At 41.1% G+C, this 26,129-nt stretch overlaps 1 protein-coding gene across 5 annotated transcripts in view; it reads right to left on the minus strand.

Annotated features, from left to right (window-relative positions):
* Window positions 1-26,129, minus strand: part of grin2bb (glutamate receptor, ionotropic, N-methyl D-aspartate 2B, genome duplicate b) — a 135,971-nt gene that overhangs the window by 37,992 nt on the left and 71,850 nt on the right. For all 5 annotated transcript variants that reach the window (XM_086296001.1, XM_086296000.1, XM_086295999.1 and 2 more), the window contains exons 4-8: window positions 23,823-23,966; window positions 21,092-21,362; window positions 17,425-17,617; window positions 3,548-3,662; window positions 3,119-3,324 (exon numbers count right to left, since the gene is read on the minus strand). In XM_086296001.1, coding sequence (XP_086152127.1) covers window positions 3,119-3,324; window positions 3,548-3,662; window positions 17,425-17,617; window positions 21,092-21,362; window positions 23,823-23,966 — 929 coding nt within the window. The remainder of the gene's footprint in view (window positions 1-3,118; window positions 3,325-3,547; window positions 3,663-17,424; window positions 17,618-21,091; window positions 21,363-23,822; window positions 23,967-26,129) is intronic.

A 26,129-nucleotide genomic window follows, 5' to 3' on the forward strand; every position in this document is an offset into this window, starting at 1 on the left:
CCCACTGCTGTTCTGCATAGGCCTGAACCCCCTCAGTGAGATCATTAACAAGACTGGCTACGGATACCGACTACGGAACGGAGCAGTTGTCAGCCACCTCCTGTACATGGATGACATCAAGCTGTATGCCAAGAGTGAACGAGACATCGATTCACTGATCCACACTACCAGGCTATACAGCAATGACATTGGAATGTCGTTCGGACTGGAGAAGTGTAGTCGGATGGTAACAAAGAGAGGGAAGGTAGTCAGAACTGAGGGGATTGAACTACCAGAAGGCAACATTGCAGACATAGAGGACAGTTACAAGTACCTGGGGATCCCACAGGCGAATGGGAACCATGAAGAGGCCGCTAGAAAAGCTGCAACCACCAAGTACCTGCAGAGGGTCAGGCAAGTCCTGAGGAGTCAGCTGAATGGTAAGAACAAGATCCGGGCCATCAACACGTACGCCCTGCCCGTGATCAGGTACCCTGCTGGGGTAATAGGCTGGCCAAAGGAGGAGATAGAAGCCACTGACATAAAGACAAGAAAGCTCCTTACCATGCATGGAGGGTTTCACCCCAAGTCCAGCGCCCTGAGGCTGTACGCTAAGCGGAAGGAAGGGGGCCGGGGACTGGTGAGTGTCAGCACCACAGTCCAGGATGAGACAACGAACATCCAAGAATACATTGGGAAGATGGCCCCAACTGACCGAGTGCTCAGTGAATACCTCAGGCAGCAGAAACCCAAGAAAGAGGAGGGAGACGAGGAACCATCATGGAAGGACAGGCCCCTGCACGGTATGTACCACCGGCAGATAGAGGAGGTGGCTGATATCCAGAAATCCTACGAGTGGCTGGACAAAGCTGGACTGAAAGACAGCACAGAGGCACTAATCATGGCAGCACAAGAACAAGCTCTGAGCACAAGATCCATAGAGGCTGGGGTCTATCACACCAGGCAAGACCCCAGGTGCAGGCTGTGTAAAGATGCCCCAGAGACTATCCAGCACATAACAGCAGGGTGCAAGATGCTAGCAGGCAAGGCATACATGGAACGCCATAACCAAGTGGCCGGCATAGTGTACAGGAACATCTGTGCCGAGTATAACCTGGAAGTCCCGAGGTCAAAATGGGAGATGCCCCCAAGGGTGGTGGAGAATGACCGAGCTAAGATCCTGTGGGACTTCCAGATACAGACGGACAAAATGGTGGTGGCTAACCAACCGGACATAGTGGTGGTAGACAAACAGAAGAAGACGGCCGTAGTGATCGATGTAGCGGTTCCGAATGACAGCAATATCAGGAAGAAGGAACACGAGAAGCTGGAGAAATACCAAGGGCTCAGAGAAGAGTTCGAGAGGATGTGGAGGGTGAAGGTAACGGTGGTCCCCGTGGTAATCGGAGCACTAGGTGCGGTGACTCCCAAGCTAGGCGAGTGGCTCCAGCAGATCCCGGGAACAACATCGGAGATCTCTGTCCAGAAGAGCGCAGTCCTGGGAACAGCTAAGATACTGCGCAGGACCCTCAAGCTCCCAGGCCTCTGGTAGAGGACCCGAGCTTGAAGGATAAACCGCCCGCAGGGGCGTGCTGGGTGTATATATATATATATATATATATATATATATATATATATATATATATATATATACACACATACATACATATATGTGTATATATATATTTAGTATATATTGATACAATATATATAAATATGTGATATACATATGCCCTATTAATAACTAATTTACTAAAAGGATCACAGTTTGACTTTGCGGTCACGCTGTTAAGATGAACATATGAAGACAACTTGATGATGAGCTGACTTTACTTCAGCACAAAGTAGAAAAAAACATTGACTAGTCTGAAGCCTAAGCTGTTAGTGCATGTTAGTTTAGTGCATTTCTTTTATATTCTTTTACACTTGAATTCGAAGCCTGTGCTATGTTTAATACATCCATCTAACACTGCAAATCACAAGGAAAAGTTTAATATGTCACGACTAATACTCACTTTTCTCAGAGCAAGAGCAGAGAGCACGTAAACACATTTAGAGGCTGTCATCCAAATTACACAGTCATGAGGGACTAAGAATAACGCACTTTGGGGCAAACATTTAACCAACCTGTGCGTCATCAGTCAATGGGTTGTTTTGGCTTACAGCAGATACAGGTGCACAACAGCTGTGAATGGAAGCTCTGGCACTGTTTGCTGGATATTTCCAGTGCCAGACTAAGGACAAATGTATTTGTTTGAGTGTTTTGTATTCACACAAGGGTGTGTCAACTTCTATTTATCGAAATTGTGGTTTTATGAATTCAGCTATATCAAATGAACAACCTTCATGATTGCGCATGGACTAAAGTGGTTATTAATGTTTATTTCGGTTTTGGCAACAATACTGTGCCCGTTTATTTATGCTTTTGTGCATACAAAGGTGACTCTGCAGCGCTCTGTGAATCTGGCTCTTGCAGTATTTTTTGGGTAGAAATAACTCCTGCATATTGCCTTCGAAGTATTGATGGCTGCTCCTGAAATGCTATATGTGTTGCTGAGAGAGAAATCTTGAGAAAAGAGGAACGGGAGAAAGAACACGGTGAAAGATCTGTCAATAAAAACAATGAGCTCCAAGATGTAGCACACCCTGAGGAGATTTCAGGTACGCCATTGATAGAAAAGGAGGCCAATGAAGAACAATTAATTATCACACTCTAAGGACAACGGGATGGCAAGAGGGTCATGGTGAAGAGGAGGGGGGAGGCAGAAAAACAGGAACAGAAAGCAAGTCAGTAATCTGGTTAGCAGAAGTAAAACAAGTGGCACATTTAGTAAAGACAAAAACAGGAGAACCATTACAGCATGCTGCAGGGGCGGCGCGCTGTAATAAGAAAGCCAAAGATACACAAAAAAGAGAAAATGCAAGCAAAACAGAATTATTCAAGGCTGTAAGGAGTGTGTTTGATTGTAGCACTTCTTCTTTTTAAAAAGAAAACTAGCACAGACTTCAAAATATTCTATTAAACTACAGACACAGCTGGTCCAAGGTTGATGTTATTATTAAAAAATAGCAGTGCCACAAATCTGAAGGTTTAACAGAGGAAAACTTTAAATTCTTACACTCCAACTTAATTTCTCACCTTAGTTTGAGCTGTTTGCGGCATGGCACCGTGTTCCTCATGCAGGTCCCGCTGAGCGGGTCCACATCCTCCACAATTACAAACGGCGCCTCCTCCAGAGTCACGATGGACAGGTGGTCCTTACGCTCCTCCGCTCCTGAGTACAGCTCAAAGCGAGGCCAAACGTGGTACCTCATCGTCAAGGAGCCTCTCTCCCATTTGCCAACCTGTATGAGTGAGTGGGAGGACAGCTGTGTGTAATGTGCACGCCACTGTAACGAGTACTTCAAGTGGCAGAAAAGTGACAGACACATCGCAGAAGCATCAGAGGAGGAAAAGGGCAGAGAGAAGAGAAGAGAAGAGAAGAGAAGAGAAGAGAAGAGAAGAGAAGAGAAGAGAAGAGAAGAGAAGAGAAGAGAAGAGAAGAGAAGAGAAGAGAAGAAGGTTTACCCTGTCCCACTGTCTGTCCTTGTCTAGAAGAATGATGACCAGCTTGGGAAACATCTGGTGGCCTTCTTCGCTAAATGACAGGTTTCGGCCTTCAAATGTCACATTCATAAGGTACCTGAAAATGGAAAAATCCAATATCAACACGCGGTTGTTGACCACAAAGCAAAATGTGGAGAATTTAAACTTCATTCTGGATTTCCTTAAAACATGTTTAATGAATATTTAAATGCTGCTTTGCCATCTTTAACGCTGATCTAAAACAGAATTACTAACAGCAAGACGAACCAAACACGCTGTGGATGTAAAAGATTATCAGGAATTCATCTGAAACCTGAACTGACATATTATAACACAAGCTGTGGAGGCTATATGTGTACAAATACCAAACATTTTTCTTTTTCAAGTCTTTTTTCATTATTATTTGGCGTTCAGCTGCTAAAATTCTCCACATTGTTCAGAATCTAGTTACAAACTTTGCTGCACGGTGTGAGCAGCAATATTCTTTTCATTGTTATTGTAATTATTATTTGTGGCAGCAATAGCAATCTTGATATTTTATGCAGTCTCTTAACTCAACCACGACCACAACGAAGGTGACCCAGTTTGAAGCATAGTTATAGTGTTAAGAAGAACAGAGCAGGAGCAGGTAAAGCGAGAGTGAAAGGTGGAGGAGTGGGTAAAGGAGGAGAGAGTGCGTTAAGTGCTGTGTGGATAATAATCAGCATATACAGTATGTGTTTCAACAAGTGCACAGCAGTGGCAGATAAGGTGGAATCATCTCTCTCTCTCTTTCTCTCTGCCGCCTCCTTCCCGCACTCTTCCTCATCCTGATCTGTGGGCTGCCATCACCATGGAGACGCTCTGCCTCTGAAACAATCCACCGGAGAAATAAATATCTTGTCTGAATGCAAGGAGTAAGGAGCTCAGTGTGTGTGAGCGTGTGTGTGTGCTTAAAAGGATGTATGAAACACATTTTACCCACCATTATCTCCAAGCAAGTCAACAGTGTGAAAAGAAGGACAATACATCTTTTCACAAGTGAGTAGAAAATAAATAAATAAATTGCAGACAACAGATGAGCAATGGGCCTGAAACTTGCCCAAGATTTTATCGCAAGTACCTCCCACTAGAACATTCGGTACTTCTATCTGTGATCTCTTCAACTATATTTATATCCGACCTCACACACACACACACACACACACACACACACACACACACACACGCAGAGTTCTAAGTAGGCTACATGCTTGGAGCAAGTCAATAATATGACTCAAGCCTCCATGAATTGCCTATTTGCTGCGTACTGGCTGGCTTGCGCACTACAAGTGCTGTAATGCACGTGTAACATGGGATTAGCCTCCTAATACAGTTTGACTAAAACAATGAATCCTGTTCAGCGTCCTCCACCAACTCACAAATCCGACATTTTCCTGGAAAAGCCTTCAAAAATTTTACACCTGGTTAGACACTGCTTGTAAATATCCTTCACCATTTTTGCAAAAAACCCATTCTCGAGCACTTAAGCACATTTCACTCGGTGCACGGCGCACTTGTGAAGCACAATGTTAACCAAACAACTACAGCGCCGGTATCATCGCTTATTGGTAATGATATGATGCGTATAAGCCTGTAGGAGTGCACAGGCGGCACAGGCGAGTTAAAGGTTCATACCAATAATGGAAGGTTGTAATCTGAGAAGTAGAGAAGGAAGACTGTGTAAGAGCTCTGAGGGGGGGTAAGGAGGAGGAGGAGAGGATGTGGATGGTTTGTGGAACCACAACCAACAGAAAAACCTCCATGAATACATGTTTCCCAGCATAAGCAATTGCTAAAGAGACAGCATAATGTTTATTTGATTGATATTTACAACTGTTTTTTTTTCTTTTGCATTAGTAGTCAACAGTGAACCTTTGATAACTATAAATGTTTGATAACTAAAGGCATCTGCACTCGAATGCGGACCAAAACAACCGCACCCAGAAGGTTTGGTGTGAATTATCAGGCGTCTGGGCTAAATGCGTTCTCATAGCTAAGCATGCTTTGCATTCTGAGCAGACATGTGGTAGAGTACCACTGATGTGCATTCACTGTTCCTGCCCCAGACACATCTGTGTACCACTACAAACTGTTCTCACATGGTTTCTAGTGAGGCATTATGGTTCATGTGAATTTTTTTCTGTGTTTTCTCCCCAAAACACTGAAGAAAACTTCAAGTGTACAAGCTCATCAGCTGATCAGGGCCATAGTAAATGAACTACAGGTGTGAAAACACCTGTTTTGGTGCGCCAGCATGTGATGGAGGTTTTGGAATGTGTCCCCTCAGAGCCTGACGCCGTATGCTGGCAATAGAGGTGTCATGGTAACTGCATTTTACGTGGTAAAGGCAAAAAATGTAAACTGTATCAATAATGCACATATAATAATTATATGTAAGAGCAAAAGAGAAGATTTACAACATGGTATTGAAACCTGCTATGATGTATGATTTGGAGATGGGGGCACTGACAGAAAGATAGGAGACAGAGTTGAAGATGTTAAGATTTTCACTGGAAGTGATCAGGATAGACAAGATTACAAATGAGTACGTCAGAGGGACCGCTGAAGTTGAGTGGTTGGAAGACAAAGTTAGAGCAGCGAAGTTAAGATGTTGTGGACCTGTGCAGAGGATAGTGGATATACTGGAGAAAAGATGTTGAAGATGGAGCTGCCAGCCAGAAGGAAAAGAGGAAGGCCCCAGAGAAGATTCATGGATGTAGGAAAGAAAGACATGTAGAGGGTTGGTGTGACAAACGATGTTAGGGATAGGGTGAGATGAAGGCAGATGATCCTGTGGCGACCCCTGTGTAATCTTTTTGTATAGGTCTTTGTTCACATGTGGTTAAAGACTCTCTCACCACCTCTATGGCTTTGATTCATTTGCCAAAGAAAACAAAGTACAAGTTGCAGAGAATCTGAATTTGACAGCTCAGTATTTGTAGTTTTACAAAACACTCTCTGCAAATCTTTAAAAAACATATTCGCTCACAGCGGCGAAGATGCTGCTTCACCATCAAATCAGCATCGCATGTGATGCAGAAAAATGTTTTATGGTAAAGTAAGCTGAGGTCAAATTTAGCCAAATTCCCAGTTGTAGCAGTTTTATATTTTCTTCTCTTGTGCTTTTATTTGTTTGACGAGCACTACAAGATTGTAGACAATAAAAATAACTGCGTATCTGTCTATATTAAGTCTCAGTAATACTCAGCAGCTCAGCAGTGTTATTTTGACTGCAGACAAGACGGCTTTGACGTGTCGTCACAAGCGGGTGACGCAAGCAGGCGTACGTAAAACTGCAACATGAGCAGGCAGGATAATTTAATGCAATGTGTTGCCATGGCTCCCACAACCACAGCAATTTCTGTGCAATCAGCTGCGTTGCCATGGGAACAGTAATCTCACAGATGAGAGGCTGGTTGAAGGAGAGGAAGAGAGAGGAGTATTTTTTAGTCTGAACCTGAGTGTTTACTGACTTCCCCTCATGCTGTCTTTCAGTTTCAGATCAATCTCTCCATCTAACCTCGGAGAAGCGCGTCGAATCACACATCAATAGGATTCATCTTCCCGTACATTAACCTGTGCCTTTACAAAGACTGATGCACGCTGTGAATTTACAGCAGAGGAGGCTGCTCTGTTTATCATTTTGTAGCCCTGTACTATTGATGTAGCTTTTATGTGCTGTTTGATCCCTCTTCGTGTCAGAGCTCCCCTCTGGAGGAGGAATATAAAATATATATATATATAAATAAATAAAAACATAAAAACTACTGGGATGAGCCACTAACCGAAGCTCACGCGGCTTCATCACAGCCATATGCAGCGCTTTGTGCGCCTCGCTCACCAACTGTTCCCCATCTAATCACTGCCTGTGAGGGGAATTTATTTTTTAGCAACAGAGACAATGAATCATCAATGGCATGGACACAATCCCTATTTTTGTGTGTGTGTTTTTCTATCCCCCAAATATCTTCAAATGTGTTTCTGAGCCATTTGATATCATGACTCCTTTTGAATTTCTCTTTTTTTTAATCTCAGAGTGAAGCAGAACAAGGTCACAAATTCTCTGTCGCTGCAATGCAGGGATGTAAAAATATATATCTCTGGCGCGCGTGTGTGTAAGGAAGTGTGTGCATGTATTCGCACACACACTCGCATGGACAAACTGTATCAGGTTGCTGTGGATGACTCCTGAGGCCTGCCTTTCAAAAGTTACCAGTTACTGATAAAATGTGTACTACACTTTACATGTCCTGCAGGATAGAAGCTGTGACAGCGAGTAGAGAGTGGACAGCCTCACAATACCGTGAATTATGAAAAATACAGAGTAGAAATGATGAGCCGTGCTACTCGAGGTCCACTTCAGAACAAATTAAACAAGGTGGCAACAGGTGGGATATGGGTGCAAAAGCTGCGATTAAAAGACAAAATATTTTCTGGTTGCAGCGAGGTTAAAATCTAAAAACAGATATCTGTGTATGAATATGCTGAATCTGTGGGCAAAGGACAGGACTTTTGGTCCTAAAAGCTGGTAAACAGTACATGTAGAGAGCAAATGAGGATTTGCATTTAGATTCTCAAAGCTACTATCTCTCGACTGATTTTGCTTTAGGAATAAGAAGCCACTGGTTTCCCAGACTGTAGCGAGAGACTGTTTAGCACACAGCAATTTCACCAACACTACAACCGAAAGATTGTCAGCCGTCACAATGCAAACACATATAAAACCGCTATGTATTTGTAAACTTTAACAGTGGCAGGTTCACAGTGTGACCTAACAAGTTTTAGATTAGCCTAATAGTTCTCACTCTGAGAGTCTGCAGAGGTAATCAAAGTGTAATTGAGCCTATTAAAAAAAGCGTCTTGAACACGAATACAGAGAATAATTTCCATGTTTCGCCTGATTGCAAATCAAATTCATTAGCTTGAAATAGCCCTTCCTCATGAGTTACATGACCAGCATGACATCTCCAGCATGTATCATAATCAAACATTTTCTGTCATTTGAATATAAACTGCTTTGTTGCTTGTAAACGAGTTTCACAAATCCAAAGATGAGCATCTTGCTGTGAGGCATCGGTGCCAACCGAGCCATCGCGTTGCTAAACGCTAAATTTTTATTCTGCCCTGTTCGTTTTAATTTTAGGGGATTTAGTTAAATAATATCAAATTTAACAAATTTAACAATTTAACAAAAAAAAAAAAGATCCTCAGGCTTCTCCAATCCTGGGTTATGGGAAGGCTGGAGCCTATCCGAGCTGTCACTGGGCAAGAGGTGAAACCAGGTAACCAGATAACCTCTACTCCTACAGCCAATGTTCATGTTTCCAGACTGAAAAGCAGAGTACCACGAAGAAAATCTGTGTCAAACCCAAAAAATTCTGGCTGTGAGGTAAAAGCGCCAACCACTGTACCACCATGCAACCGCCCAACATACAATTCCAAATCCCCCAAATGATTTTATTTCTTATTTATTGAGCCATGTTTTTCAAGTGCCACAGCCCCGAAAGCTAAATACACAAACACAGTGCTGCCGGACTCCACACTGAAAAGATGTAAGGCTCCGAATCTCTTTGAGCTGCAGCCTTTAATAAGAGAGTCCACAGGAGCTCCGTGTGATCCGGGCCCGCGAGGACCCCTGATGTGCAGGAGACATCAGACAGCTACCTGTGGAGTCTGAAGAGAGGGCGCGTGTATCACAGAGATCGCTTACATTTAAAATGTGAACAAGGGCAAAAGAGAAGATGACAATGACCTTTCATAGTTATGTTTTTGTTGTTGTTGTTTTTTACTGTGGCTGATTTGATTTTAAAATTAGTAAATAAGGACACACTCATCAGTCCTTGTTAACCTCTACAAATAGAGCATATTTGTAGAACTAAAGACCTAATTTGACAGACGGTGATATAAAGAAGATTTCTAACATTTGTCAATAAGAGGACCAAATACCTCAGATGATCCCATATCCCCGGTAGCAACTAGCTAAAGCAAACCTGAGTACCACGGGGAAAAGCACAAGCTTGTCAATTTACTGTGCTGGTGATAGTCATGTAGTCATGTGTCTCAAACTTTCCTGTTTTTGTGTCGGCTGCTTTTCTTTTTCTTCTCCTTGTGATCTCCATATACTTTTTTATTCTTTGAGCGTCTCAGGAACATCTTTGTGTCCGTATGTTGTTATTTTTTTCTTGTCTGAGACTGTTCATGGTGGACACACAGCTACTGCTGCTTCCTTAAAAAGGGTAGGTTTACGTTTTTAAACGGGAAGAAGCAACAAAATTATTAGGTGTCTGAAAATAGCGAGCTAGCCTTGTGTGTGTGGGTGAAGACGCTGAGCAAAAGGCAGCTTAAACTGTAGGAAACTAGAGGGCATAATTTGTTATCAGCTCGCATTTGAACATGTTTGAATGAACACCTTAGCTCAGCCTGACAGCCAGATTAAATACTGCTGGAGGATACATTAAAGTCCACCCAAAAACACGTTCTCATAAATTCACAATGATGTTTAACCATCACACAGAGAAAAACATCATTTAAGTGAAATTTTAAAAGAATTCTTCTCTGACAGCGAGCCCCACATAGCAGATTTTCACTTTGTTACTTTTTTTTTCATTTAACATTTTTGGACAGACAGGGAATGTTGGGAAAGGTAGCAGGGAATGATGTGGGGAAAAAGCTCACTGGCCAGGAGTCAACCCCCTGAAATCTCATCATCAGTGACTAACGCGATAGTTAATATTTAACTGTAAACCTGGTAATCAGAACATGAAACTTTAGTTTGAAACTTTGAAACTTATTCTCAATTTTTAAGCTAGTCAGTGTTTTTTTATAGGGTTAGGGTTGGTTTGCATCTAATGCAGAAGCAACAATCCACCCGGTTAAGTCCTAAGTACATGGTTATCAGGGCGCCCAGATGTTGAAATTTTATATAAAAAAACAAAAAAAGAATGAAACGTCCAGTTTTTCCTCACAAGTAAAACTTTTTGTTGTAAGTATAAGAAAAAATACTAAATATAATCTACATTTAAAACCAATTAAAGGGCCATACTGACTGACCAGAGCTCAACTACAGACCAGAAAATGTCAGTGAAATTTGGATGGCTGTAGGGGTGACAGGAAAGGCAGAAGGGGTGAGTACAAAGCTAAACTCATATTTAAATGTTCGAAGCAAAAAGAATACAGACAGCTGGGGCAGTGCCTTGATAATAATGGTTAATATTTACATGAAAATGTCAAAAAAGTGTTACTGACTTTTTCTTACACTAAATAGCACGCACTCAGTGACAACCAACCGAAGCACATCTGAGAGAGAGGTTAAGTATTAAGCAGTCATGTTATACTTCCAGATAAAACACTACCTGGGATACTTTTGTGTTTACATTTGACCACATTTGCTGTGTCACTGTATAAATTGCTGAGTCACTACCATTGTACTAAAATGATGCCGCTGTTGGCACCGTGATAGATTTCTGCTTTGAATTAGGTAGTCTGTCATCAGTGGCAGCAGCTCGCTAGAAAAAAAGGATAAATTTTGTTTGGGCTAATAAACGCTGCTGCCTCTGAGCTACAATTATCAATAAAATGTTCAATTTTCATCATATTTAAAATTAGCGCAAAATTATCTGAAATATGACGACATTACGTGATAAATATTGTGATATCGCTCTGAGGCTACGTCTGAACAGATGACTGAAAAGGGAACATGTTGTGAACTATTCTGTTTACAGCTTGAACATTGGTTTGCGTGTCCTTTCTCTGTATTTCAGTTAAGTATAGCCTCCCCAGTGTAATTCTTTTACTTCCTGTTTTATTTTGGTAATCACACGTCTCTTGTGATCTGTGCAGTTTTCTTCTTGTTTAAAGGAAGAAACTACTGTCACTGTCACCAAGTGCTTTCTCCTGGGGATCGTTGAATAATACTAGAGAATAACTATTATTAGAAGAAAAAATATCCAAAACATACATTTAGGTTTTTATTTTACAGTGCCTGTTATAAATTAAATTGTACTGCAACATCTATTAATACAAACTTTAAGCTGTTGCTTTTATATAAAGATATAATTTCCTGTTTTTCTCTACTTTAATGATTTATTGGTCGGTTGGAAAAATGTGCTTAAGAAGTCCCTTTGGTGTCTGGAAAAAGGCAATAAAAAACAATTTAGAAAATAATCAAGAGATTAACATAAATTATGTTAATCATTTCTTCCAATCAGAGCGCTTTAATTAAAATATTGACATGAGTATGGCGGTGCAGAAATAAACAGTCTTCATTAAGTTCTCACACACTGTATCGTCTCGAAAGTGAGCAGGAGCAGCAGCACCGGGAGCAGCGTTACAGATGTGAACCACTGTTTGCTGATCCAGTAAGCGAACAATACAATAAGTAAAAGGCCTTTTGAAATATTGATTGGTTATTTCTGTGGCATTTAAATCTCCCTTACAGCAATTAGCTATAAACAGGGCGCGGATAGAAATTGAATTCATGTCAAATATAAGTGATTCAGCTCTGAAACACATAAATCCTCCCTCCTTTCAATGTAGCTATAAATAGAAAACTAGGATCAACAGTTTTTAGCATGAGATGGGCAAAAGAGGGAGGAGGGGTGGGATGTGGAAAGCTTAAACATTACTTTCTGAGTCAACATTTTGTAACTGAGACATGTACTTGATACAGGTTTTCAGGAAAAATGGACGACAATCTTTGAGTGAGAGGTGGAAAAAGGAAAAAAAGAAGCGTTAGCAATAGAAAGATATTTAAAAGACTGATGCAGTCTGTAGATAGATAGCATAGGCTGCATTTAAAAGATGAATACCAGTCACAGTGGCCTCACTCATTGTTAGTGAGTTCCTCATGTGAAGAACTGACCTAAGTTTATAAGCTGATGCCATCTTACTGGACTGAAACCAGATGTGATGATTGAGGGATGCTTTTGATTGATAAGGGATTGAGGGTTGCTTGAAGCAGGTTTAACGTTTTATAGGAGACTCACTGAATACCTGGAATTCTACAATTTCAGATCACAAGTTTTATTGCAGGATATCACAAGAATTTTATTTATATGTTTCTTGTTTTGCTCTTTTTCCCTTTTTTTATGTTGCAAATCAGGTTATCATGTGTGATATTGCCCAAAAGGGTATATTTACCTTTAATATTAAATGTAAACTTCTTTCAGTTGTTTCCTTTTCACAAAGGGTCACAGTCAGGCAGATTTTTTACACCAGATCAAACCCTCTTGTGGATTTGCATTTCCACCAGGTCTCAAACTGTGGAAGTTTATATGTTAGACAGATGTGTAAACTGGAACGCTATGAAGCCCCGTCTTTTACATATGTTACAAAAAAGAAGTCCAGTTCCTCAGACTCAGTCTGTCAGTCAGAACTGCCCACCAAGTACATTAAAACATCAGTATGATGTTGGCAAAAAATGCTCCCAGCTGGACCTCATGGTGGGAACCATCTTTATTTACAGTCTATAACTCTAGCCCTCTTCAGTGGCGAGGATTCCCAGAAGCACAATGCAATGGCTTGTTTGCCATCTAATAAACACAGATTTATTAGACAGACACTTTTATTGTGCATATTAAGAAATGTAATAATGGTGCTCTCCTGCTGCAGGACAAAAAACAGGAAGGAAAAAATACTTTAACCTCCTAGGACCTGGCGTCCACATATGTGGACATCACATTTTGGGTTAATACAGAATTTTGCTCTACAAGGGCCTGATATCCACTTATGAGGACATTATACTGCTATTGTTCTCTCACAATTTTAAATGAATATCCTCAAAAATAAGGTAAAAAAAAAGAAATCTGGTAATTCTTTGTTTTTACATTCATCGGGCCCCAATGTGACCAAATATCAAAGAGAAAGTAAAAATGCATGCCGTGGAAGAGTTCTGGTCTTAGGAGGTTAAAGGTAAAAGAAAACGAGAGGAGCACGCTTGCCTCGCGTGCACAGGAAGCAGCAGTGACTTTTTTGGGCTGAATTTTACTGAATGCTCAAAAGAATGGCATGCAGCGAGCCCACAGCCGTGAAGGAAAATGTCTTGTCAGACTGCATAAAAGCACACTCACTACAAAATATTTATCATGTCTTACATCATATCTACCGGTGAGGAATTTGTAACAGCACAGGGATTTGAGAGAATTTTGAATGCCAGCCCTCACACACACACACACACACACACACACACACACACACACACACACACACACACACACACACACACACAATAAAGAACATCACTTTCTCTGCACACACAAATAAGCCCCTTAGCGCCTCATCCAGAAACCACTTGGAGCACATTTTCTCATTACCCCAGTGTTCCTGTCCTCTCTGTCAGGCAGGAAACAATGGATGGCCTCTAGAGCTCTGTGCGCTTGTGCGTGCATTTGCTTATTTGTCTAGGTTTCCATGTTGGAGTAACTGCAGCCTGTGTGTGTGTGTGTGTGTGTGAGAGAGGTCAAGCAGCCCCTAAACAAATTTGTGAGCGTGACTCACCGGGATCTCCCATCTCCGTCCATCAGCGCTGACAGGATGCCATGCTAATCCAGCATGCATGCAGCCCACTGTGGCCTGTAGCTATATAGGAGTTCATAGAGACATATGGCCTTATTATTGCTTTTGTCTCTTGGGATGAGTGAATGGAAGAGTTGGAATTATGCATATGCAGTGTGTGTGTGCGCTTGTTTAAGTATGTGTGTTCTAGACCCCTGCTAGCCCCTGGAGTCACCATCAGGATCCAGTGGTCCAAATTCTCTAGCTTCACTCAGTCAAATGGGGAAAAATGGAACGGATGGCTGGAAAACACACAGTATCAACACACATGCAGCACACACCCACACAAACAGAGCACGGCAACATCCCAGGTGTGTGCCCGAAGGATGATTGAGAGCTAACCCTGGGTCTGATAGCGTCCTTTGGAAACTGAAATATTCATGGCCGTGGCGCTATTGTTATCTCTGTCCTGTTGGTGGCTTAAACCTCGATGGCACGCATAAGTGCTCCACATATAAAAATAACAACAACCCAGAAACAAGGGTAAAGACAAGACCCAAATTTGCAGTAATACATCAACCTCAGCCTGGAGATTAATGCAGTAGTGGCAAGGGAGGTTGCCTAATATCTCCCTGTTTCTTCGCAATCCTGAAATTCAAACTGACAGTGAAAAAAAAAAACAAATAAAAAAACAGAGAAGGAGAGAGAGAGAGAGAGGCAGACAGGTGAGTAGTTTTGTAAGGCTAAAGCACCACTTTTATTAGAGGAGATGTCCTCAGGAGTCCTTAGTTTTTATTAAAATAAGCCCTAAGGAGCACTTAAATGTCACACTATACCAACACATCTGTGTTTACATGCGTGTTTCTGTGTGCGAGTGATAACCCCACTGTTGTTCTATGGATCTCTTTTTTTCCATTAATCCGGCAGTCCCCGAGCATTCAATTAGCTGTGGAATCTGTGATCAATGTGAACACTAAAAGCATGCCCCATGAAGTTAAATGGGGATTAATTATTGAATACCAATGCTCCGTCTTGTTCTGTAATGTGCCAAAAAAGCAAAACAAGGAAGTTCAGAGGAAGAAGGAGAGGGGGGCGAGAAGGATGTTTTTCTTTAAAGATGGCTGTGAGTTAAGATAAAGATAAGAAGGGAGTTAATGTTTCTGTTCATCTTTTTTAAGTTTTTATTGGCCATTAAAACAAATTCTGGCTCTCCCGAAGGAAACGTCTCTGCTTTGTTCAATGTCTGTGCGTGTTTTTTTGTGCCCACGTTGTATTTCATGTGTGGGGTCGCACATTTTCTAGATTTGTAATAGTAGTTTTTCCTCCGGCAACCAAAAACCAGATGGCTGCTTTGGCTTTGATATAATTAATTTAAAAACATATTTTACTTCTAAAGGCATTTTCTTGTAACACACCATGTCCATTGGCTGCAAATATAAATTTTAAGCTTTATAAAATTAGGTGAAAGAAGCTTATTGTTTTTTTTTCAGTAAGGGAGATTATCTTTACTGGATGGTGCTCGTATTAAAACAATGTCTGAACACCAATATATGTTGATTTTGCAGCTGGTTTTCACTCAAGACTCTTCATGTACATTGTAAATACTGATTGGAATCAATCAGTGCTGGATTTATGAGAATGGCAGATAGAAGCTAAATGTCTTATACTCCACACACAGCCAAATTTGTTTTTTCTTAACCGAACCAAACAATAACGGAAAACCAAAAGTGGAAAAAGAAAATAGATGTTCCACTTGTACACTACATCCATGTGACTGCATGGCAGGTGAAATGAAAAGGAGAGTGATTGTGGAGCAATAACAAGATAAAACAAGTTGTTGATTTTTCATATTTGTCTCCTCTTGTTTTCCACCCAGCTTCTGCCTCTGTTGTTGTCTTGATATGCACGTATTTCTTAAAGCTTTCAAGACAACTGGTGCTAAAAAAATATGATGGAAAAGCAAACCAGTTTGTCTCAAGGGGCAACTGGCAGCCTCCTAACCCACTGATTTGTGTCCTACCCCACCTAGCTACTGCTGTACCACCTGCTCACCTGTCAGCCTCTTTGTTCTCACATGACACAGTGGATCTGCCTCCATCTCACCCTATCCCTAGCATCTCCCTCTGTCACACCAGCTCTCTGCATGGTGTGCTTCAGTACAGCCATGAACCTCCTCTGTGGTCTTCCTCATTTCCTGCTGCCTGGCAGCTCCATGTTCAACTTCATTTGGCCAATATATCCACTAACCCTCCTCTGCCCATGTCCAAACCATCTCAACCTTACTTCTCTAACTTTGTCTCCAAACTGCTCAACCTGATATGTCCCTCTGTTGTAATCATTTCAAATGAGTATCATATCCAATGAATATCTTAACATCTTCAACTCTGCAGGCTTCAGCGTGGCCTCCTGCGTTTTTTGTTAGCAGCTCTTTCTCCAAACCATTTACCATAGCAGGTAAATAGCAACCTTTCCTTTCACTCTTGCTGCTATCCTTCTGGCACACCTGACACTCATCGTCACTCATCCCACCCTACCTGCACTCTCTACATCACCTCTCCTGTGCACTGTCCATGCCTTCCAATAGAAGTCATGGACAGTGGGAATCTTGCTTATGCTAACATTCATTCGTCTTCTCTCCAGAGCATACTGCCACCTCTCCAGACTCTCTTTCACCTGCTCCTTACTCTTACCGCAGGTCACAATGTAGTCTGTGAATATGATCATCCATGAAGACTCCTGTCTGTCTCTGCTAATCAGTCCATCAAAATGTCCAAATAATATCAAAAATGAGTAAAACCAAGAAAACGATTATTGCAAGCTCCATGTAAAAATCTTAAAAATTAACCTTGAAAACATTAAACCTCTCCACATGAAGTAGCTGCTACTGAAAGACACTTATCTTTGGATAAACACCAGCAAACACTTTTATTACAGCCACACAGAAAATGCTAACCCGACATGCTTTATTGGGAAGTTGTCCGTGGCAGGTGGTTGGAGGTATCCTCTATCACCCTCTACCACAGGCTAACTTCAAAGAACAAGATCAATGAACACAGGCCACAAAGAAAAACGAGCCACAATCTGAGAAGCTTTAGGAGCTAGGAAAGCAGTAAGTGTAGTAAACAATGTAGCTCATGTGTTTTTAGACAATGAACGTCCCGCAGAGGTAGCTGACTGCCTGGATTCTCTCGTGATGAAGATTATAGGTTCTCAAGAATCACGCCGCTTTGCAAGGTAAGCACAGTATTGCATTGCAGGTCTGGTTCATTAGACCGGGACATTCAGAGTTGAGGGGTTTGATTTCTTTACACATTTCACCATGTATGCACATCATCCAGCCAACTCACTTCAGTATTTCCTTGGAGTGTCCGGTGTTTGAGCTCTTCTTGTCAGGTGTCCCGAGGCAGCTTGACTTCTGCATGGTGTGTGGCCCTCGATCCAGTATCATGGTAGAGGTTGCCGTAGCAATGACAGCCACTGCATCGCGTACCCTGGCCTCGATGTTGTAGTCCCATTCGTCATATGACACTGAGATAAGCCCTGGGAGAGATAGTGAGAGAGCAAAGGAGAGAGAAATGAGGTGAGAGAAAGGGATGTATGGAAAGAGAGAGGGAAAAAAGAAAGATGAAAGGAAGAGAGAGAGACAGTAGTATGAGAAAAACAGGCGAGCTGAGTGCTGTGAAAATTAGCCAGAGGGTGCAAGATATACAAAAATAAAAGCATTTTAGAGAAGGTGAAAAAAAAGAGACAAAAGGGAGACAAAACTCAGAAGGAATGTCTAAAATGTTGAAAACAATATTGAAAAGGTGAAAAAAAGAAAGAAAAAGAAAGAGCTAAATATGAGCATCAGTTGAGACTACGGTCACTCCTGAGCTCACTTTGTTATGCTTGGTTTTCCAAGCATGAGAAACCGCTGGCTATCACACGTCAACATCCATTTCTTGCACACAGAAACAACTGCGTTTTCAGGTCATTTTTCATGGCTGGTTAGGATTATGTGTGTCATTTGAAACCTGGGCTGCAAATCTATTGGGAAAAAAGAGAAAAGCCAAAACACCATTTTTAGCCAGCCTAAAAATGGTGTTTCTGCTGGTTTCAAACATATGTTAAAATCTGATTTTTCACCTGCTCAGGCAAATGGAAATACGGTAATAAATTAACTGTAGTTGAAATAAATGGCTTTAAACATGCTCAGTGAGTGGAAGGGCTCTAGGGAGAGCCACTGCAAAAAGGACCTGAATCCCTGGAGAAATACTTTGAAACCATCACTGGGAATTTTGGTAACAATGGGGCCAGACTTCAGCTTATTAGTAAAACAATAGCTACAATATAAAACTAATGTGTGTTTAGTCATGATTTATCACTTATTCATGAAAAATCAGTGGATTCAAAACGATAACACACGATAAAATTAATTTCCAAGCACATTATGAACTCAGTTCACAAAAATCAGCGTGTACCTAATCACTGACTGCCACTGGTGTGGTGCAAATACAGCAGGAGAACATTTGCATATATGCAAACAGGCCCATCTGTCAATTGTGCCCACATTTTGTTACAAAGTCTTATGAGAACCTACCACAGAATAAAGCAACATTGCAGACATTTCAGCATCTTGATGTCAGCTTGGTAAATGGAAATGCAAAAACCGAGACCACAGTCCTTCAGTGTGTAGTAGACTGTGTAAATTCAAAGCACATTACATTTATACAAAGCTCAGGAGAGAGTCCTCTCACAGGACAGACAAGATGTTATGAGACTGCAGTGGAGCCTTAACAATACACTTCAGACCTCATTGATCTGGTTTAAAGGAACAAAGAAATTTTTATGAACATTGACAGTTAGTGAGGCAGAATAAAACGATGAATGGCCAGTATAAAATATGATGCAGCACAGGAATAGCCGTCCAAAGACCCCACGATGAAGAGCGTCATGGGAAGGGGCAGGCCGGGTTATCCTTTGTCTTTTCTTTTCTAACACGTCCTCGAATTTCAGGCAAAGTGGTGCGCGCCACCTTTAGGTGGGGTATTGTCGTCTAGTCAGTCCTTTCCACTACTTCTCAGATTAAATGCAATCAACTCAGCAGTATTTGAAGGCAGCAGATTTATCTGGCAGCAGATCTTCACCACACTGTCTTAACCTCTGTGGTGGTACACTGCAAAAACTGGCTATCTAAATATATTAAAACAAACATTTATTTGAGAAGATCCAGACTATAATCAAGTGGTGTATAAGTGTGTGAAATGTTACTAAGAGGTCTTGAAACAAGATTTCTAGCTGGAAATGTCATCTCAAACAACTACTTTTAGAATTTATATACTAAATAAGAAGTAAAAGACATATATTCTCAAAACGAGATTAATAATCCTATTCCCTGTGCTCATGCTTAACATATCACTCTCAAAACAAAATCTAAAAGACTTTTTGGCTGGATATAAGATTGTAAGACTTGGTTAGACAGACAGATTTCTGCAGTGTAATCAGACTCTCCTTGTTGGAAATCAGGAACCTGTTTTCCAAGTAACTCAATACTGTTGCTCTGTCTCTTCTAGTTAACTCACTCCTCGTTTAAATTCCTATCTTTGTTTCCCATCTGACGTTTCGTGGAGGTCAGCGTTGTCTCCAGCCCCGGCTACTGCTCAGTCACACCCTGCATTGGAAGGATTCGCAAAACCCTACTTCCATCAGAAAACCTCCTTTCTGGACCAGAAGCTCGCGAGTAAAACTGTTTCCATTACTCACTCCACAATCATACCTGTGCAGCTCTTCTCCTTCTCAGATAATCTTCTCCTCTCCTCTCCTCCCCTTCACAGAACTTCTGGCCGCTTATCTCTGCTCAGACCCAGCTCCACGTTTCGGTGCATTACTTGCTGTATTTTCAATAAAGCTTTCGAACTGCATTCTGGTGTTTCCACTCTGAATTACATGGCAGAATACTACGCACGAGCCAAGCTATGACGCAATCAAGCCTTCCCATTATTTCCAAACTATATGTGAAAAATGTAGTTCATTGAATGCACTCTGATGCATAAATACTAAATCCTTGCCCAGCAAACCTGTCGGCTGTGAGCGTAAAACCCCCACTCAGCGCTGCCACATACGCCTGGGGATGCGAACTGGCAGCTCAGTCACTCAGAACTTCCCCCTCAGAGATGTTGGCAACATTTCTTTGGCCCGTGCCGACAACGCGGAATGGATTATTGCTCAACAGTTTCTTGAAAAACTGATCAGAATTCATGGAAAATAAACACAGATAAATTAAATCTGTTTAACACGTGTTAATCTGGAAGTTTAGAAATCTTAGGAAACATAAAGAATGAAAAGTTCAGCCCCGCTTCATCGCAAGTGTCCTCCTGACTCGACTAACTCTAGAAACGAAACTCTAAACAGTAGAAATCTACTAATATTACAAGAAGAGAGAGAACGAGGTGGATCTTTCACTCAGGTTAAAGCATCACGATAAATATCCTGTGTGATACTAAAATAAATACATTCTATTTTTAATGGGCTGCATTAAAATACACCTTGAAACTGAAGTATTATGCTTTCCCTTGCTCACGTTGGAAATGCTCATATTAAACATGGCCAAAGTTTCAAATAACGAGGTCAAGTGCAAATAATCCATGTGAGCTGAGAGCTTATGTGTCAGACTGCTCGAGTTTTTCAGACTCTTTCTACTGCAGCATGTGCATGGTGCCAAAGAGATGGGATATTTTTCATTTGGTCATGTCGGTAACATGAGGGGACAGCCAATCAGAAGAAAGATGATTTAAAGGGTGAACAGCTGAAACAGCTTGCTTCTTAAAGAGGATAAATCGAGGCACAATATGAAAAAAAAAAAAGGGTTTTATCTATGAATCACACAAAATCTTTTCAAATGTGGCTCGATCAGCGTTCAGGAATAAAATTATGTTGCTGCAAATCAATCTAATAGGTCCATTTCAACCATATGACACATAAACCTAAAATTTAAAATCTTGACAGACTTTCTTCTGCTCTGGTGTCTGGGTGTACCTGTGGGGAAGACTGAGGGAACGTGGTCTGCATCACCAGCCACAAGCGAGGGCACAATCCAGGTGAAGCCGTAACCTGTGAGGCCCACAGAATGAGCCACTTCAAAAATAGTGGTAGCCTCTTCCTTTGTGCAGTAGAGCAGAATGACAGGGCTCTGCAGTTTCTTTAGCTGGTTCTGAATCTTGAGGTCGCCATCATCCACGGACATATCCAGTAGGAGGACTTCTTCTAGCTCCCAGCCTACAAAGCTGTTCTCGATGGTGCTGCGGACCTGGAGAGAAAGCAGGAGATTGTTTGAAGACGCGTGGGCTGCACACATGCAGTGTAGTTGTGAAGGAGATATACTGGAACAAAACTGACTGAGATGTCTCCTCCTCCAACCTCGAGACTGCCAAACAGTTAGTCTCTACACATCTCCTGGGAGGAGGAAGCCATGGTCGATTAGGTAAAAAAAAGATTAGGTAATCTCCTTTTCCCAGATATTACAGCTATATCTTCACACAGAAAGAAAATTCTCTAGGAGATGGTGCTGGTTTTATTTTTCCGTGCTCACCTGTAAACAGATAAATGAGCAACGCAGGAAGACGTGAGTTTTTATTTAGCTTGTCTCCAAATCTGTATGTATAGATCTCTAACTGAAACAGTATACGGCACTTGGATGCAGTAAGTATTGCAGCTTTTGATAATAGCTGTTCCTCAAGGGAATCATTTCAAACTGAGTTGTACGAGATTAAAAATAGGCAACTTCTCATCACAGCATTAACTTTGTTTTGTACTTAAGGAAGAAAATTTGGGTCTTCGAAACATTTTTAAAATTTGCTTGAGAGAGGAGAGCACAACGAGATTTATGATGCTCATGCAAAGTGACTATAGAAATACAATCAGTTTTTTCTTTGGGCTTTTTTTCTTATTTTCCAAACACACAGAGTTTATGTTATAAAGATAATACGACTCCCCAGAGAAGTACCAGACTCCAAATACCCTCTTTATGTTTTTTTTAAAGAAACAGATTGTTTCTTTAACTTTGTTCAAAGGAAAGACATTGCCGTTGCTGAATTGTTATTACAAAATGTGATTAGCTTGGCTTCAATAAAGTTTTTATTCTGCTCAGATGTGTGTGTGATGGTCAAAGTGATTCAGGATCTCACACAATCCTCTTTAAAGAGTGCGTTCTTGGTCTTCAGATAAGAAGGCTGAAACCACCGAGCAGCAAAATTCAAAAGGCCTGTCTGCTTTTTACCATTGAAGCAATCAGAAAATAGGACTAGCAACCCACGTTCTTCACACTCCGAACTCCAAATCGTATCATTTTTTGAAACTTGAATTTGTGGCAATCATGTTCTCAGAAATAGGATCACCTTCCCAACTGCTCATTGTCTTTAAAAAAAAACAAAAATTACAAAAAAAGGAGACTAAAAGGAGAATGTATCTTATTAAAGGAAGTACATTAATCTCAGGCTTCTTATATTAGGTAGCCAAAAGACAAAAGTAATAATACCCAGTGTGAAACATATCTGTTGGATGAATCTAAGGTTGAAAAACGTGATGACCATTATAAACCAGTTCTTATCACAGGAATACATTTATCTTTGCAGATAATACTCCTCCTTATATTTCTGATTTCAACTTATTATCAAGTAGTTGTATATTTTGGATAAAGGCAGATAAGATACTTTTACGTAAATGTGTTTTTGTTTCAGCATTGCAGCTGAATTTTACTTTGAAATGTCTCCAGTTCTAATTTATGTCGCACTTTCCACAAGTTCACTACTGCACGAAGAGTAGCTGGCGAGTGTTTGCGAACAAGTCAGTGTTTTCCATGCACACTATGGCTAACTGATTCGTTAGCAACCAAAACAATCGCTAGATTTTTACTGACCAATCAGGGAATTTTGTTTTATTATATTTTTTCATACTTCATTCATTTAAATTTGATTCAACCCTGAAGTTAGGAGTGTGGTTCGTCTGACTGCCAGGTCAAGCCCAAGGAGCTCCCCATAGCCTCTCTATAAATGATGGATGTAGCTATCGTGACCCTATCCATTTGTTTCTGAAATCTTGTCTCGTTTTGAAGCCTCTAAATTAATTTCACCGTTGCCATCTCAGAGTAATAAAACAAATAAACAAAAAAAAAAACAGCTGTGATGGGCAGGGGTGGGTCTGACTGTGAAATTGCCTTCTTGCCCATCACAACATCAGCTCAAGGCACTTTTGCATTGGCTCCATTTTTGCAACCAAGAATCTTTGTCCTTCTTTTACACAGTCTATAAGGCAGCCTCCTTCCATTCTCTTTTGCTTATCCTTATCAGGACCATGGGGGGGGGGGGGGGGCTGGAGCCTATCCCAGCTGCCACAGGACGAGGCTGGGTGTTCTTGTCGATGCAAACCCAACACAGAAAGGTGGTGGAGTCGAACTTGGGACCTCATTGCTGTGAGGCAATAACTTAGCAATCCACACCTTCATAAAGGTGTGACTAAATAAAACCAACAAGACAAATTGCTGAAGCTTCAAAATGCACAAGTCAAAACCAATGAGTGATGTCACTTAATGGTAGCTACGTCCATCTTTTTTACTGCACATTGTCGGTGCCTTTTGGTGCATTATTAAAGCAAATATCTGACAAAGACTCATTTTTTAGGTCATGGTACAGTCTGTCTAACACATTGGCTACATAGTAACAAATTCATGATGCAGTATAATTGAAAGCGTCTGTTTTTTGTATTTATTTACCTTGTTGACAAAGTCCTGGTAACCAGGGTAATACGTGGTGACTATGGAAAAGATGTACCAGTCATACTCCTCCATAATGTTCAACATGACGGAGGCCTGCTGCTCGATGGCTGGACCAAACTGGAAAAACATGGAGTGGTCGTCCTGGAAACGAGATACACAGAGCCAATCAGCAAATAAGGTCATGAGTCATACAGCATGAGAGAGAACTGGAAGGTAGGGCACAGATGATTATGGAGCGTATCCAGCTCCTGCAAGCCAGAGAAACAAATATAGTCTTGTCTGTAGCTCAGAGTTTACCATCCTCCTTTAATGCTGTCTGACTGCACCACAGAATATGCACCAATACTCTGTGGCTCAGTCACAGAGCGCATGTGATGCAAACCCTTTTGATATCTTAAAGATATTTATGAATATTCTAACACAGACAAGGTGACATTCATAATCAGAGAGCCTCATCACATTTACTATGCTACTGAGTGCACAATTAAGATGGCCACCTGGTTCAATGATATTTATTGCAGGGTAGCAACTTTGCAGCAGGAGTCAAAACATTTTTCTGCAAGGGAAAAAAAAAGAAAGCTCTTTTTTTGCTCCAGGAGTCACGAAGCGGTTAAGGGAAGGTCAGTCATGTAAAACCACCAAACAACTTATCAGGAGAAAGAAGTTACGATGGATTATTTACAAACGTCCTCCCTCCGAGGAGACGTGACAGAGCTGCTGTAATGAGAACAGCATCGTGTCAGCAGCCTTTTTTAGTCTGTCCACAATGAGGCCTTCTGTTAAAGGGCGACTAGAATAGAGATCTCACCTTAAGCTGTATAAAGAACTACCAGAAGTTCTTTAAAACATGCGTGTAAGACACTGATGCTTAGACTCACTTTCAAAATAAAGTCAATATTGTTTCTATACATGTTTTCAAGTCCACACTTTTGCTTATTTCGGAAATCTTGGAGCCATTCTCCCTCCTTTACCGCCAACATTAATAATGTCTCACATTCAGCTTTCTTCCAACTACGCAACATTTCTAGTCTACGCCCTTTTTCTTTCTCAACACCTCACAAGTTCTGGGTCGCGACCTGGCCACCTCTTGTTTGGATTATCCCCCTCAGAACTTCTTAATCAACTTCAAATGGTTCAGAACTCACCCAATCATATTACATTTATGATGATCCAGCTTCATTCACTCACTTTTCCCTAACACATCCTGCTCCTCACTTTCATGGCACCCCCCTCCATAACTCTCAGACCTCCATCATCCTTTCACACCCTTTCTCTGCTCAGCCTAAGCTCCACTCCTGAGCCCCTCTCGCTTCAGACTTAACACCACGGGTGCCAGAGCCTTTAGCTGCACTGGAACTCACCTCCACTTCACCTCCGTCAACTAGACTCTATTACACAGTTCAAATCACAGCTGAAAACTCATCTGTTCACATCAGCGGGTCAACTATAACCATAGTGTTTGACATGTTTTACACTCACATATTATTCCAAGGTTTTAATCTCTCCTATTATTCTTGCTATTCTGATGTTGTATTAGGTGAACCTTAGTGTCTTAAAGGTGCCAAAAAAATAGAATTTCTTATTGTTATTATAAAAGCTGACCATGCCCTCATCTCAGTTTAACCTGTTAGCATGCCAGCTTTAACTAATAACCGTTAAGGCAATCACAAGATGCAGTGCAGCTGATGGAAATCTCTTTAGGTTTGCAGATATTTGGCACGGTTCCTTTTTTAAATCTTTGATTTCTGCTTTCAATTTTTATTGAACACATTTGTGTTTGAGTTTCAGTTTAGCTTTCTGTTCTCATGTTGGAAGTTTTGCCTCCTGATTGTTTTCACTAGCATCTCGTTGCCCTTCTGTTTCTGATTCCCTAATCAGCCCTCTGTGTATAAATATTCCCGTCTGCTTCTTTGTCTTTGCTGGATCGTCTGTTGTACTTCCCGGTTCCCTTGTGTCAGTTTTCAGCGTTTCCAGGCTTCATGTCTAAATGTGTGTGTTGTCTGTTATTTGGGGCTTTTCTTTCTCCCTTCTGGACTTGTTTACCTTTTGTTGCTTCTGTGGACTTTAATTATCAGGTTTTAATAAAGCTCGCTTTTTGTTTTACTCTGTGGTTTGGTCTGTATTTGAGTCCACCTTTAAATGGAAATCTTGAGTATTTGAGCATAAAAGAAAATTTTATGCAAATGAAAGCATGATAATGGTGCTACAAGGAGATTAGAATTAGACTTAGAAGTCTTTTGTTGCTATTATGCAACATATAACAAAACTGCAGAGAGGCTACACCTTCAGAAGCAAAAAGAAAAA

Source organism: Aulonocara sp. 'chitande type north' Nkhata Bay, linkage group LG6, assembly GCF_057382095.1.
Source record: "Aulonocara sp. 'chitande type north' Nkhata Bay isolate Kocher_YH1m ecotype deep benthic linkage group LG6, A_spYH_male_GT1.1, whole genome shotgun sequence".
NCBI classification, from domain to species: domain Eukaryota; kingdom Metazoa; phylum Chordata; class Actinopteri; order Cichliformes; family Cichlidae; genus Aulonocara; species Aulonocara sp. 'chitande type north' Nkhata Bay.